A 15894-nucleotide genomic window follows, 5' to 3' on the forward strand; every position below is an offset into this window, starting at 1 on the left:
AAAAGGAGCAATTCTTCACACAACAGTAACAGCTCATCATCTGTTTCAAACTGATGAAGACAGGTCCCATACAGGGGCACTACTATTGCAGGTGCATGCAGGTTTCAGAAAGGCATCCTGATTTTCTGACACCTCTACTCACCCTCCTGGTTAAGATGAGCCCTGAAGCAGTGCTGTGCTAACCTGAACAGTCAAGGACAAGAGATCCTTGGAGTACTACTTGTCAGCACCCTCTTCCTAACCCCACAAGAGCAGGGAGCAGGTACTACAGGGCCAGAGGCAGCCAAGAGGACACTCAGCTGCAACACCAGGGGCTGTGCCTCTGGGATCACAGTGCTCACAGGGGCTGCATTGCAACCCTGCTGCATCCAGGGCTGTTACGTGAAAGCAGCACTCATCAGTAGGGAGGAAAGGGCATGATGAAAGATGACAGTTTGATTTTAAGCCCCCATAATTCCCACTCACTTTGAGTGGCTTTTGACGTGTGAAAAATCTTACAGGACAAAAAGCCTGAGGCATATTTGCCCAAAGTGCCAAATGATTGCTGCAGAGTAAGTCCCTTCGTGGAAGCCATTAACATGCAGAACCTGGAAGCACCTGGTTCAAGGACACAACTATTTCAGTCAGATAACACTGTCTTGTATTGTTTATCCAAATTGTTATACAATTCCCTCAATCTTCAAGTAACTGTCCTAAAGCTTCAACTGTACCCACATTTCTGTAATCTACCCATTTCTGGGTAAGCAGTTACAGTAACAGCACTCATTGCCAAGACTCTGATCTTACCTCCTGCTTAACTATTGATACACCATGTCTGAAGGCACACCAGTCAAATAATTCAGAACGTAACATTTGACCAGTTGCAGGATAATTCTCTACTATACCCACATGCTAGTATTCAACTAAGATGTTCATACCTTCTAACCTGAAACCTGTTCATGGTCATCCTTCTCTATCTTGCCCTCTATTTCAGAACCCCATACAACAAGCCAAACACTGACAAACACTGTCATCTCAAGGATTTTAATAGCACTGGCCAATTGAGAATAATAAAAACAAGTAGAAACAAAGTAACAGTAAAGGCAAAAATATCAAGAGAACATTGGAAGTATTCATTCCTGCTAGTCAAATGAGGTAGGAAGCTGATTTATGGGGCTGAATTTATTTTTAATGATTTCTTCACAGCAGAGATTAATTTTTTGCAGATTCATTAAAAAGACTGCTTTCAGATGGAGTATGTCATGAAGGAAAAAGATAATTATCAGGTAACGTTAAAGCCAGTATCTGTTTTCTACTTGGGCTGATATTAAATTAAGGTAATTCTCCTTAAATTCAATGTTCAAACAAGCAGAATGCTCCTCTGCTGAAGACAGGTTGTGCTGCTGTGACTTAGGGAATACTTGCCCCAGGAATATGATTAAATAAAAAATGAGTGGCTGCACATGGAATGTAGGCAGGACAACCAAAGAATGAAAACTGAAGATCTGCCAGTGGATCAGTCTGCAACTGCTCTCCACTGGCCCTAATTACACAACTGATGCCTGCAGAACTGCGTGGTCTCCCAAAAGATGCAGTTTAGACTGCACCACTGTCAATGGATGCCAACCAGGACTGGGACATTATTTTTGAAGTCAGTTCTACCTTAGGGCTGGACCCAAACCTTACCAATTTACTTAGAAATTATCTTTTGACTTCAATGCCAGTTAGAGCACGCATTTAACCAGGCAGAGCATCACCCCAAAAGAAAAAAAATTGGTGAGACCAAAGTTCCAGTCCATAGATCACAGTTTATAGAGACTGATTACAGTCTGTAACTGGACTAAGGTAGAAAGATATTTTAGTCCTTTTTTTTTTTTCATATCATTTGAAATATTTAAAGTGCTGTTCAGGAACATTTCTGGAAGCAGAAATCTGCAGTTCGAAGGTAACTTTTCACTTAAAAGATGATTCATTATTAAAAACAGGTTGTACCATCTTCAGTAACCAAAAACAATTGCTATAAAAATATAGATTTGAAAATAGACTGAATTCACATGTACCAGGTACCATTTCTAATGTAAAACTGGTTTCATTTATGAAAAATATATTTCCTTAAAAAAAGCATAGGCTTACAGTATTGTCATTAGGAAGATCAACAAAATTCCTTCAGTATGCATTACACATTATACTCTAGGCTTTTTGACAGGTGGATCCTGAAGGCTGAATTTAGGAATTTCACAAGAAGAAGCAAAAGGAATTCTTTTGGCTGACACCTTCTTCCCAATTGTTTCAATCTGAAAAAGAAATCACATTTTAACAAGTCATTTAACAATGTGGCAAGCTAACAATCATGTCAACCTATAAGGAAGCTACAAAGAACATATTTTATGAGCATTAGAATAAAACAAGCCACAGAGCACAGTGTGCCCAAGGACAGTTTCTGTGACTGGAGTTGCAAAGAGTTTGTTAAAAAACAAAAACAACCAACCAGCCTTTTACAGGTGCCTGCTTTGCCTACTTAAAGCTGCATCTTCACAATTTCAACATTGATCTGCCTCACCTTCCACAGGACTACAAATACAAGCACCATAAAATGTTTCTGGGTATCCATAAAATGGGGCCTCAGACTCCTTTTCCTAAAAATTTATAGTAAATTAGCACAGAAAAAAGTTTTTTCCCTCCATAAGGCAGTAGGCTGTTTTGGAAGAAACAAAACTCTGAAAGACTAAAGGCAGCCAACGCAAGTGAAAGCCTGCTACACAGCCAACACACTCAAGCCAGGTATGGCAAAATTCAAAGAGCAAGGCAAATTCCTCTAATTTCTAGGTCAGACTAATGTGGATTGCGAAGGACAGAGCTTGTAGAAGACAAAACACCAACTAGGTAAGACAGTTCAAACACTCAGTAAATAAGCAGAACTGTAGCTTTCCTCTTAAGTAATGCAGGTCAAATGCAAAGCTCCAAAAGACAAAATATTTCAACTATTCTATTTTAACAACATTTTCATGAATATATTCTAGGCAGACATCTGAGTTAACGCTGAAGAGCACTGTTTAAACAGTCAAGAGGTACACTGGTATATACCAATGTATATGGTACATGCATACAGTATGTATGTACCATAATTGCCTTTAACAGCTTCAACTGCCTGGTTAAATGGATTTATACAAGCTGGTTCACAAACAATGCACATACGTGTAGCTTAGACACAGAAAAAATATCCAGAGAGAAATCCTATGGCCATTATAACAATAACCACAGTACTCAGGAGTACAGGGAATGTAAAGTGACTGAAACATGCATCTGATCTGGCCTGCAGATTTTGTTCTTATGGTATCTGGCTGAGATGCTTCCATCAGATTATTCTGGGATTTGGTGATTTCAGTATTAGTCCAATTCCATCTATGCTGAAAGTGCTTCAAGCCCTTCAATCAAGGCTTACTCTGCTTTTCCTGCTTGAGACCTAAGCAGGCTTTTTTCTCAAATCAGAAATTACCCTGCCTAGAATCACAGAGCTTCCCATTCATATTTCCTGAATGAAGCTTTAACTGTGGAAACAGGTCATAATTGAAATGGTAGATGTGTTTAAAGTTATTTAAATGCTAGTTTGAGAAAAAAAATTAAAACTACTCAAATTCATAGTTTTGGATTGTATACAATGAAATTGCTATCAGCATCAGTCTAATGCAACAGCTTTTCACAAGGGAAGTTAGAAGATGAGGGCCCTAAAAACTTCCATTTTGGGACTGTCTGTTTAACACAAAATCCTTTTTATTATTTTATGTAGAAAATATAGGTCAATTGTTAAATGCCTTTGCAATGACATTCTGGATGAAAAATCTGGATAATAAACCTGGATGACTAATTGCATTCTGGATGGGAAACTCACAAATTAGTTAAAAATTCAAGCAGAATTCTATAGAAGAAACACAAAAGTACAGTCTCCAATCTATAAAGTCTAAGCCACAGAAGACTTCAGAAGATAAATTCCTAGGAGAAATATCACACAGATTAGAATTTGATCTAGAATTTGCTATTAGCTTAGCGAAACACTTAGCTAAAAAATTAAGCTCCTGGTTCCTCTCTCTGGTATAAACAAACACCATTGTTTGGATCTTCCGGCTGATCTTAATCAAACTCAAAGGACTAAAAGGACTAATCATTCATCTCCTCCAGCCTCTCATGTAATACTTGAGCCTTTCACTGACTACCTTCAAATACATCTTCGCGTTCACTACTTTCACCTCCAGTATCAGCCAGCTTTGTTTCACACACCTCAAGGAGAAGAGTCCAAAACTTCCATTAATAGTTTGTCCAAGTGAAGATCTCACTGACTGATAAACATTTATTACCTGCATTGCCTCTTGTTCAGTGTTTAAGTCTCATGTCTCCAGTAAACCTGCTTATGTCTTTTGCGAGGAGCAAAAATGGTACTTACAGCTTACATTTACTTCTGCAGGAAGTGTGTTTTGCTATCCTGTTACTGTCAATTTCAAAAGCTCTTTTTTTTTTTTTGGTGATATTAAAATAAGACTCCAAGTAGGGGCTATGGCACAGATTGTAACACAAATTCAGCCCCTCTGCAAAGACTGCAGATCTGGAAGAAACACTGCAGGGGCTGGTTTTGGAGTCAAATATCATGCCAGAATAAATTCGGGCATGAGATTTAGCAGTTTTTCACATCCATTATTTCCCTGCTGCAAAGAAGGGCAGAGCAGCATTCACATGTTAGATTTGTGGTTACACTCCATGACCTCAGATGTCTTTTCCAACCTGAATGATTCCAAGGCAGGCTTATACTGTGGATTGTTAACTGCACAGCCTCAACTTTAAAAGCACAAGTCTGTGAAAGTAGTAACATAGTGGAGGAAGACAGTACTAATGAACACTTAAGAACAAACAGGTTTGCATTTAAATCCTCACCTCTAGAGGTTTTTTCCCCCTTGCTACTCAGTCACTGAAGAAGGAGAGCAATAGGGAAGAGAGCAGAAGGAAAACAACAAGAGAAACATCACCAAGATGATTACCTGGAAGCCAATGACTTGTAGCTCATTATGGAGATCATCTAGAACTCTCCTACCATCAAAGATAAATGCAGGCTTGAGCATTTTCTTATGAATACGTTCATAATCCAACTCCTGTAAAGAGTAATAAAGCAGATACAATAAATAAGTAGCATAACACTCTCTCTTTTTTCTTTAGTTTAAATTGAAGATGGCATTTACCTTAAACATGTCCCATTCAGTGCAAATCACAAGGGCATGAGCTCCATCACAGGCTTCATAGGGATCTTTACTGATGGTGACCAAGCGAGACACTGTAACAGAAGGAAAGCACTTTTACTCTGCATGTCTTTAGCATCAGTCTGGCAAATGAGTCTCCTTCCTTGCCCTGCACAAACAAGTGGTTTCAAGTCACTCACCTTATTTTCTACCAAGATACTTAATATTTTGATTTTACTTATTTAAATGAAAGCAGGTCATACCTGGCATCTGAGCAGAGCACTTACATATTTGAAGTCAAGAATTCAAATTTGATGTAAACAGTCAAGCAAATTCTCTAGAATTTGAAGGTACTATGGAGTGCTCAAATGCCAGCTCTCACCAAGGTCATTGTCTGTACAACAGCAGCACATCAGTTTCTATTTTACACTCAGTTCACACTAGAGCAGAGACACACGTGGCTCCCCAGGGGTTGCCTGAGCAGCTGCTTAGAGGAAAGCCTCCCCTTTCCCTCTAATTCAAGGCCATGTCTAATAATGTACACCCTTCATTCTTCATCACAGCTCAATTTACTCCATAGAAGTTTCAACCATTCTCCCCATCCATCAGGTCCATTCTCCCTCTCCCCAGTAAGAAAACAAAAGTCCCAAAATACCCCTTACCCTCTGTAATCACAGGTGATTATTTTAAAGGTTTCTTGAGTGTAAGGAAACAAAGTAATTTGGAAGTGATATGAGGGAAGGGAGAATGCTGTGTAGTACATTCCAGAATCACTTCTTTATTTCTATTTTAGATATGTGAGAAAGAACTAAGATAAAACTTGGGGCACAAAGGAACTGTCAGAACTAGTCTGTCCTGGACATTCTTCTTTCTCCTCTTTTTAATTATTCAGAGATAAAATTCTAGGCATCTATTCAAATTAGTATTTATTGGAAGAAAAATATGCAGTAGTTGAGAATTAGCATTTATCTACAAAAGCTACAGGGAAAGAAGAATGAGAGTAATCCTCTGAGCTATAACAATCATTTAGTAAATGCAACCAACAGCACAATGATGTCATGCTGAAAATTGTATATAATGAGAATAGGGTGGGAAGAGGGGAATAAAATTTATATGAGAATTCTTACCTTGGTTGTCTTCTGAGACACCCAGATGTGAGAGATCAAAGATGATTTGTTCCTTAGGTACTTTGGGGTCATAGATATGCAGCTTTGCTCCTTCATCCATTAAATACTTGCTAATGTAGATACTGGATGACTCTCTAGGAAAGAGAATCCATCAGTTAAAGAACCAGCTGGTGTGTTCCAAGTAATGAAAGTTCTCAACTATCAAGATATGCGATGCCAGAGTTTTTATATCATTTTTACATTCAATATCTTAGTGGCAACCATGCCAGCAGGAAACCTGTCATCTTGATGGACACCAAGGAGAATAATATGAAACAGTTTCTATCTCTTTTGCTGAATTGTCCAAGAAAGATGAGTCTGATGACTCCTAGTGACCAAAATTATAAAGGCCTAGAGTTTATAAGCTTTCCCCACAAACTGCAGTTGAAGAGTTGCATCAAGTTTGATCTTTACAGGAGAACAGAATATGCCACTCCCGGAAATCAAGCTGAAACTTTATTTTCACAAAGCCACTAAGAACCAGCTGCAAAGTGTTTGCATTCTTTTCTGTGGAGAATGGAAGGAGTCTGTCAAAATCTGTCTTTGCTTGTGCAAGTTAATAAGGACTAGAATTATCTGCAACATTCTGCATGATTCAGGTCTGTTGTAGAGGTCAAGAATCAGTTCTCATCCATTTAAGGAAGACTAATCCTTGTTACAAACCAATGCAGTCACAAGAAAAAAAGGGTCCCATGTCCAGACATTAATTCAGTTCAGCTGTGGGCATTAGCTGGGGGCAGGTGACAGCTGTAGGGAGTCCATGCTTGTGAGCTGAGCTTACCTTGTGTCCCCAGTATCCTTTTTGAAAGCAAACCCTAAAATAGCAATCTTCTTGTCAGTGACAGTATTAAACAAGCTGTCAATAATGCGGGAAGCAAATCTTCTTCTCTGATAATCATTCATGTCTATTACCTGAAATTACACAAGCCATGATGGTACAGAGGGGAGCCATTTTAAACTATAAACAGATTCTATTAACAATCAAGCTGAACTACCCACACATAGATTTAACAGAGGCTTAAAAGAGAAGGCTAAACATTTCTACTCAGTATCATAAGCAAGCCAAACATAAATTTAGTTAATTTATTACATTCTGAGATAAATCCTATTTAATGAGTGAATACTGATGCACATATATACATTTTAACATGCATTATCTAGTTTAAAGGCTTGGAATTTTTTCAGATTGCTTTTTTCAAAAAATTAAAACATACTGCTTTCCATGTCTCTGCCTAGAACACAATGTCAGTGGTAGGGTACTTGCTAGTAGTACCCTAACTTGTTTCATGCCATGTACATCCCATTGCCAGGCCTACACATTTTTACATGCCATGTGTAACATCTGTGAGAATATTTTTAGCCTTTTTAATCCACACTAACAGATGCCAATACACAAAACCTGTGTAATTCAACCACACTTAAATTCCTCACTTCTGTTATTCTGTTATTTTGTTATTACATGCAAGTGCTCCAGTTGTTCCTGGGATGGAGGAGTGAAGGGAAAACAGGCTAACCAAAATGAAGACAAAAAACCCAAAGCTTCTAATAAGGCAGGAAAATCATGTACTTGGTATTCTGGGAGCATCTGCTAGGCAGCCTTATACCAGACCACCAGAGACAAACAAGGACAATAAACCAAAGGGGTTGTTTGAGCACACCACACATCTCAAAGCTTCTCAGTCAGGACTAGGGAGAAAGTTGAGGTGCTTTCACTGGCTAATAGGGATTGCTAGTACAAACTGGGTATCATTGCTGCATTGGAGCCAGGCCTGAGGGCATCCATATATTCCCAACCATTCCTAACATTAAACGAGGGAACAACAGCAACCATGTTTATTTTTAAAAATAGCAAGATGTACTGTGTTCTTTCAGAACTGTAAAACTAGACCCTGAGGAAAAGATTACGAGTTCTGAATTCAAAGTGGACAGATACCCAACTGGAAAAGAAAGGAGACACATGCTTGTACTTCACATCTTCTACTGCTGCTAGACAGCTTCACAATCCATTTGGTCCAAGTAACTTAATTCACCCCAAAAAAGCTGAAGCACCCACATGTATCAAATGTCAGTGATAAGCTGAGGGCCCTGAAATGTAAAGGCAATCAGCACTAAGGTATCTGCTCCTTGGAGTTGAAACAAAGGTTGCATGGACAGTGCTTAAAATTTCAATGCCTGAAAGCTGAGTGCTGAAGAAACAACCCCCTCTGAAAAAATCTGTGACCAACTCATACCTGCTGCCAGTAGCGAGCCACCTCAGGTAAGTTCAGGGCCTCACAGAGGTACACTAAATTCAAGACATCCTTCTGAAAACAGCTACCTCCAAACCCTGAAAGAGAAAACAATTATTTTACAGGTGACTAGGGTACCCATCCTAGGCAATCTGTGGCCAAATAGTTTTTGGCAATCATTGACATAGTTGGCATTATAATTTTTCCCAGTATTTCGCTGCTAGCAAAAGAAAAACCTTAATCTCCTAAAATCCAACTCCTGGACCTTCTTAGTCAGCGACAGAAGGCTTAATTATGCTTCAGGTTCCATCAAAATCAATGGAAGTTTTAACATAGAAACATGAACCTGTATGAGAAAAAGAAACTATGGGCTATTATTAAAAGTAGGTAGACAAGCTCCTGGGCCTGTTCTCCCCCCACCTCAAGATTTAGACTAATATTTCTCAAAACAAGCGTGTTAAGATTAGGTTCCTTCCTCTAGCACCCCCAAATGGATATCTAATCATTGCCAAGAATGAAAGATCACCACAGCTGACCAAGGATGAACTGAGACAGAGGGATCCTTCAACCTAGAACTTTGCTCAGCAAGCAGAGTCCCAGAAACAACACAATGTGGAAGGAATTATAACAAGCTAGTAGCAATTGATGCACCAATCACCACTTCATCACATTTTACTCTCATAAATCTAATCCAGAAATGACTGCCTATGGCATTTAGTGCCACGGCCTAGCTGACAAGGTGGTGATTGGTCAAAGGTTGGACTCAATTCTGGAGGCCTTTTCCAACCTTATGACCCTATGAATTCACCCCACAAATTAGAAGCTGTCATCGCACATTCTGAGCTAGAGGTATTCTCTTCTCCCTCAGGCCACTGGCAGCAACTCCCAAACAAAACTGCAGCAACTGCAATTGGGAAGATTGGGAAGACGTCTTGGACAGCCCTGTTGGCAGTGATGCTTCAGAAAAATTAAGTCACAGCTTTTCTTTCCAGTGTCACAGGCAGGATAAACCATGCACTCTGAACTCTCCAGTTTCAGGTTGCAGGGGTCTCTAGCAACCTCAGTTCTATGTATTTTACCAGAAAAAATTATTTATACTAGTATTCTACAATAATATTTTCATACATTAAGCCCATCTAATGCTGTAGAAAATGTTAGAGAATCAGAGTACTTATTTCAAAACACTGCTATTATATTTTATATACATATACATATCTAATGTATTATATTGCACTATTAAATAGAAGCCCAGTGGGGAAAAAGAAAGATTTTTTTTTACATACCAACACTGGCTTTGAGAAATTTATTTCCAATTCTTTGGTCTGTTCCAATAGCTCTTGCTACTTCTTCAACGTCTGCTCCTGTAGCTTCACACAGAGCACTGATTGAGTTAATGCTGCTGATTCTTTGGGCAAGAAAAGCGTTAGCTGCCTGCAAATAAAAAGTATAGTAAAGAACTTAATTTTTCCAGAAACCAAGATGTCCACAGACCAAAGCGAGTTGCTACTGGAAGGATTACTTTAGTATCTATGCAACTCCATTGACGTACAAAAGGGTAACCTAATGAGTTTAAGATATAGATGCCAGTTAATGGGATTTAAGCAAAACAAGACAATGCTTAACTTGCAGAGTTTGAACCATTTTATGATGGTAATCAGTTTCAGCAGGTCTGAAGGCTTGCTGTTACTAATAACTAACAGCAATAAAAGTGGGAAAAGACTTCACAGAAAGTCAGAATCATCTATTAACTAAGTCAGCTGATCTGAAAAGATCAATATCCTTTGACATATGCACTGGACCCTCCCAACCTCACCTGTCTTTCCTAGCTGCACCACTCAGTGTCAACAAAATTCTGTTTCTGAGCCTTGTCTCACACCTCTTACCTATTGCAGAACACAGCAGGGAGCAACACTAACCAGTTTAGAAAGTTCTGATGACCAGGTGTTGGTTGTGAGGATTTTTTCTTTGGGCACCCAGTGCTCATAGACAGCACACAGAGCACGGACAGCTTTCTGTCCCTCTGGAGAGTCATCCCCACCGATGAGCACTCGGTCCGGGTTCTTCAGGTCCTTGATGGCTGTTCCTTCAGCAAGGAACTCGGGGTTAGACAGCACCTACACCCACAGCAGAACAACAACAAGTAAAAGCCAAAAGCAACAGCCAGGCTTTAAATAACACAACTCAAAGATTATGCTCACCTGCAAATCCAAGTTAGGCTTAGTATTAGCATCAAATATTCGACGAATGCTCTCTGCAGCACGTACTGGAACTGTGCTTTTCTCAGTGACAATTTTATAGCCATTTGAATTCTGTACAATTCTTCTAGCACATGCTTCAATGTATTTCAGATCAGCTGCTCTGCCTTTTCCCATTCCATAGGTCTTTGTTGGTGTATTAACCTAATTACAAATAGGTGAAAAGGGAAGAAATGCTACAGGTTCAGTACCTCTTGTGTTAAGAGGCAAACTGAAATTTTTAAGACTGAAGGACATTCTCCTTCTCAGAGGAAGAAAAATGCTTCTACCTCAGAATTACTCTGGTTACCACATTAAATGAAGAGGTATTAGCTGTCTCAAAATTACACATTTTGTTTCTTACAGAAAGCTCACTGGTCTCTATTTAAATAGGATTTAAATGAGCAATTCATAGCAGTTCTGCAGGCTTTGGTGAAACAATCCTTATTCTGGAAACACCAATAATTTCTACATGATTATGGCCAGGCACTTTTTGTTACCTATCCTACACTAGGAGGGCAAAGACTCATCTAAGAATCTTGTGGCCAGTGAGGCAACTACAGCTTAAACTCACTTTGCAATGAAACCTAAGCATAGGACTGATGAAAATTAATATACTGATGTACACAGAAAAGGCAACATGAGGGAAAACACGTAGTTTAGATGAAGACAGAGGGTCCTTTTCATTACAAATGGAAAGAAGAAATGGCAACAACATGTAAAACACAACAGCTTGTTTTGAACCAAGGACAGGTGGCAATATATGGGCTGTATTAGTGGCTGTCATCCAACCACACAGCATTCATTTGAGACTTACTGCATGAAGGAAAATACTGTCAGAAAGGGAACTCCAAACTACAGTGCCCTAACAAAGAGGAGACCTCAAGAGCAAACAACTTTAACAAAAAACTTAACGTGATCTACCAAGGCAAATACCAATCAGTTCTTTTGGATTCTGCATTAGTAACAACCACTGATTACAAAAGGTTAATCTTTGACTAAATCCTCTTTCTAGTGGTGTCAATAGCCTTGAAACATTAGAGCTATCCCTGCTCCCATTAATACACTATTTTGAAAAGATTCTAGAAATAGGTGATCTTTGTAAGCAAATAACCAGCATATAATTTTGCATGTCTGTCGAGGAATTTTATCATTAAGATTCCACAGGTCTCACCAGTACACAGCAATGACAAAGCTGCACTACATTCTGCTCTGACTCCATGCACCTAACCAAATTAAACACCAACATTACCATTTTGACTTAAAACCTGTTCATTTGTTAAAGGTGCTACTGGCTATAACAAAAACAAATAAAAAGCTTACTGAACACTTTAACAGCACTACACAGAAAGACAAGGAGCAATCTGTGACACAATGATGCGACACTGCTAACTGAATCTACGTGACAAAACAAAGGCAACTTCCTAAAAGAAAAGTAACAATGATTTGATAAGAAAAAAAAAAAAAAAAGAAAAACAAGATAAACACGACCACCTTCTCCTATACTTACAGAAATAAATACAAGATCAGCTTCTCTAATGGCATCATCAATACTGGTGGAAAAGAAGAGGTTTTTTCCTCGACAGGATTCTACTACTTCCTGTAACCCTGGCTGAAAAAGAAGCAGAAAAAAAACCCAGTTAAGATTAATGCAGTTAGAAGAACAGCAAACTCTATGCCCAAACAGAATATAATTCCAGATACAGAAAGATTTTCTTTTTTCCCCTATCAGTGCAGCATGTTTTCAGCCTGGCAGACATAAAGCTTCTGAAAACTACTTACACAGTAAAAAATGTTAAACTCTTTCTTATTCAAAAGACTCACAATACTGCCCTGAAACTTTCAGCCACACTGAATTAGTTATTTGCACAGCCAAATTTTAGCTTTCAGTTATTCCTGTGCTCAGTTCTACTACCACAAGATGCAATTTAAGAAATACCTGTAGAGTGATGTTAAGTAGATTCAATAAGAAGTCTTAAAATATTCCCTAGACTGCAAACAAAGGAGGTGGTCTCAATTCTCCTGTTCCCATTGTCCATGATCCCCTCAATATCAGATCTAAAACTGCTTCAGCACAAAAAAACACCCCACAAAGTCTTCCATCAAGTAAACAAGCCCAGATCCAGTGAAAGATAGGCAGAAAGACACACAGGAAATCAAGACCACTCCTTTAGCAACCACCCCTCTTTGGGCCAGATTAAATTTATCCTGGCACCACTCCTACAAGTGTGGGGGAATCACAACAGCCATAATATGATCAAATTCTTTCCAGAGACACATACAGTGCTGTAACACTTTCCCCTCTCTTAACACCTACACTCAGACAAGAGAGGCAGGAGGTCACATATAAATGAGCAATCCTCCATATGGATTTTTAAGAATGGTCTTTAAAAAATTGAACCAAGATATTTTGTTTGAGTAGTCAGTCATGCACTTTCACGTGGCAATCGCATCTCCAACTCATTACACCTATCACGACATTAGATACTTGAGTAAATGCCAGAAAGGCAAAGGTTCACTGGATGGAGAGAAGCAAGCAAGCAGAAATTTTACTGTCTCATTTTATATCATACACCACTCACTTAGAATAAAAACAAAGGTCAGAACAGGCAAAATAAGATCCTACAATCCATCAGATATTCCAACTACGGTTCTCACAAAGGGGTGTAAATAGAAAGGCAGTCCACTAGACAAATTCTGACACTGAAAAGAAATAATCCAACCCAAAAAAAACCCACAAAAACCTCACTGTGCAATGACTCAATTTTACAACTGTCTGAACTAACTCTTGGCAGTTTTTGTACATTCTTTGTAAGCAAAGGACACCATTCCAGGAAACAGATGTTACAAGTTTGGGGTTTTTAAAAAAAAAACAACATGACAAGGCAAGCTCTACTTTGGCTCATTCAGTCTAAGTGTTAAGAGAAAACAAAGTACTTGCTTTCAAAAACTATATTCATGCCTCACCTACTAATCTGAACATAATACACAGTTTCCTTTCAGTTTATAGGACAAAGAAGGTCTATTCATCTTGACTTAGTCACAGTATAGCTCTGGTTTTTAGAGGGAAGAAAACTTCTTATAGCAAAAGAGCAACTGTTAGTACCAGTCAGTTCCCTTGTCTTTGGGAGATGAGTGAAGATAAATTTTCACTCCTATTAAAGAATTCAAATCTATAAAATCTGTATTTCATGAAAGAATGAAAGAAAAAGAGACCTATTCTTTTATGATGAAAAAGAGTGGAAAAAAACAAATGCTAAAAGAAGGAAAACAGAAAAATGCTTGATATATTTTTAAATTAAAGTAATTCTGCAATGAAGGAGTGACAGTGTGGTACATTTATGTGTCCTAGTCTTCTTAGGCCAGATTGAAGATTCATGGTACAACTGACTCAGAAACATGACTGTCCCGATCTTTCCACATAGATAAAGGCAGGCAGCACAGACTGGATTTTGGCAGTTTTTAGAATGCAAATAAAGCTTACAGGTCAGTATTAACACATTTATACTGTGCTACAATCCAGCAGATAGTATCTGTAACTGAGCAAGAGAACTATGTTATGATCAAGTCAGGTCCCAAAATAAAGTCAGCATGATTAGCACAATTCACTATATACAGAATTACTTTTTCCTTATTAGGCCCTTCATATAATCACTAATACACATCAGCATCAGCTGCATTAAGTTATTTCAGAAACCTGGTTTAATGAGCAGTAGGACAAGCAGGTGCTTCAGAATACTCTTTTTGAAGGACATCACTGACATGCTAAGCTTGACAAGCTTCAGAAACAGGCTACAGGGAAATGCCATGTAGTGGGCGGCAAGCAAAGGCAACGCTGGCTGGAATAAGAGACAATAGTGATGTTTACCTCGTAGATTGGGAGTGTGTCTGAATTCCAGGCATTGATTCTGGCCTCATTGACATCCACAACAGTAACTTTGATATTGGGGCACATTTGTGCAATAACACTACAGGTTGGCCCACCAACATAACCAGCACCAATGCAGCAAATCTTCTTAATCTCAAACATGATTGCTCTAGTAAGAGAGGGAAACAGAAAATCCGGAGTTAAAAATTAAAATACCGGCCAACAAGTCAAGGAAAACAAAAGAGTATCAGTGATTTCAGATTTTATTAAGCTGCGGCCCACAGGAGCGTTTTCTTTCTCTTGAAATGCACTGCTACTCCTCTCTCCAAGCCGGGAAGGTGTTGGAGCCGGCCCCTCTCGGGCGCGCCAGCATACACAGACCACCAGAGAAGGGTTTCTGTGCCCGCTTTGAGTCAGGACACCGCGATCACCCCCTCGGGCCGAGGAACCGCTGATGCCGCCGCAGCCCCGGCTGCGAGCAGCGCCCGCGGCTGCAGACAGCGCAGGGCGGGCCCGGGCCGCGCCCTGCCCCCGGAGCCCCTCGGCCGGCACGGGGAGGCCGCAGCTCCGCCACCTCCCCGGAGCAGCGTGCGGGCCGAGCCGGCCGCGCTGCCCCCGGGCCGGGCCGGGCCGGCGCCGCGAGCTCCATCCCCGGCAGCGGCGGGAAGGGAGCGGCTCCCCGGCCGCGCTCCGGGGCGGGAAGGGGCCCGGGGCGGCAGCGGGGGACTCCGGCCGGCACCGCAGCACGGACACTCACCGCGGACAGGCAGACAGGCGGGCAGGCGCGGTCCGGCCCCGGCGCCGCGGATGGAGCGGGAGCGCTGCGGCGGGGATGCGCGGCGGGGATGCTCGGAGAGGATGCGCGCCGAGCTCAACGCGACGCTCTGCTACGAAGAAAGCGGCGGCGGCGGCGGCCGCTATTTAAAGGGCTGCGGCGGGCCCGAGGCGGCCGCTTCATGGCGAGGACGCCGAGCGGGGCCGTCCCGCCTCCTCCTTCCCCCGGGGGCGGAGAACGGCGCCGGCCCGCCCGCCCCGCGCTCCCCGCCCGCCGCGGGGCCGGCGAATGGCCGCGGGACGCCTCGGGCAGGCCCGGCCCAGCCCCGGCAGGGCGGCTGAGGGGCCGCAGGGCCGCCGGGCACGGCTGGGAGCTGCTGGGCTGGGCCGCTGAACTGCTCCCGTCCTCTGCCTCAGGGTGCT

At 41.0% G+C, this 15894-nt stretch overlaps 1 protein-coding gene across 1 annotated transcript; it reads right to left on the reverse strand.

Moving 5' to 3' along the window:
* Positions 1-1007: 1007 nt before the first annotated feature.
* Positions 1008-15637, reverse strand: UGDH (UDP-glucose 6-dehydrogenase). Its single transcript, XM_059471257.1, has 12 exons — positions 15455-15637; positions 14698-14866; positions 12340-12441; positions 10794-10994; positions 10512-10709; positions 9879-10026; positions 8599-8693; positions 7149-7279; positions 6329-6462; positions 5205-5296; positions 5007-5117; positions 1008-2273 (listed from the first exon to the last, which is right to left on the reverse strand). The coding sequence occupies exons 2-12, from the start codon at positions 14857-14859 to the stop codon at positions 2163-2165; spliced, it is 1485 nt and encodes a 494-aa protein (XP_059327240.1). The 5' UTR covers positions 14860-14866; positions 15455-15637; the 3' UTR covers positions 1008-2162.
* Between the last annotated feature and the right edge of the window lie 257 nt (positions 15638-15894).

This window comes from Ammospiza nelsoni, chromosome 4 (genome assembly GCF_027579445.1).
Source record: "Ammospiza nelsoni isolate bAmmNel1 chromosome 4, bAmmNel1.pri, whole genome shotgun sequence".
NCBI classification, from domain to species: Eukaryota; Metazoa; Chordata; class Aves; order Passeriformes; family Passerellidae; genus Ammospiza; species Ammospiza nelsoni.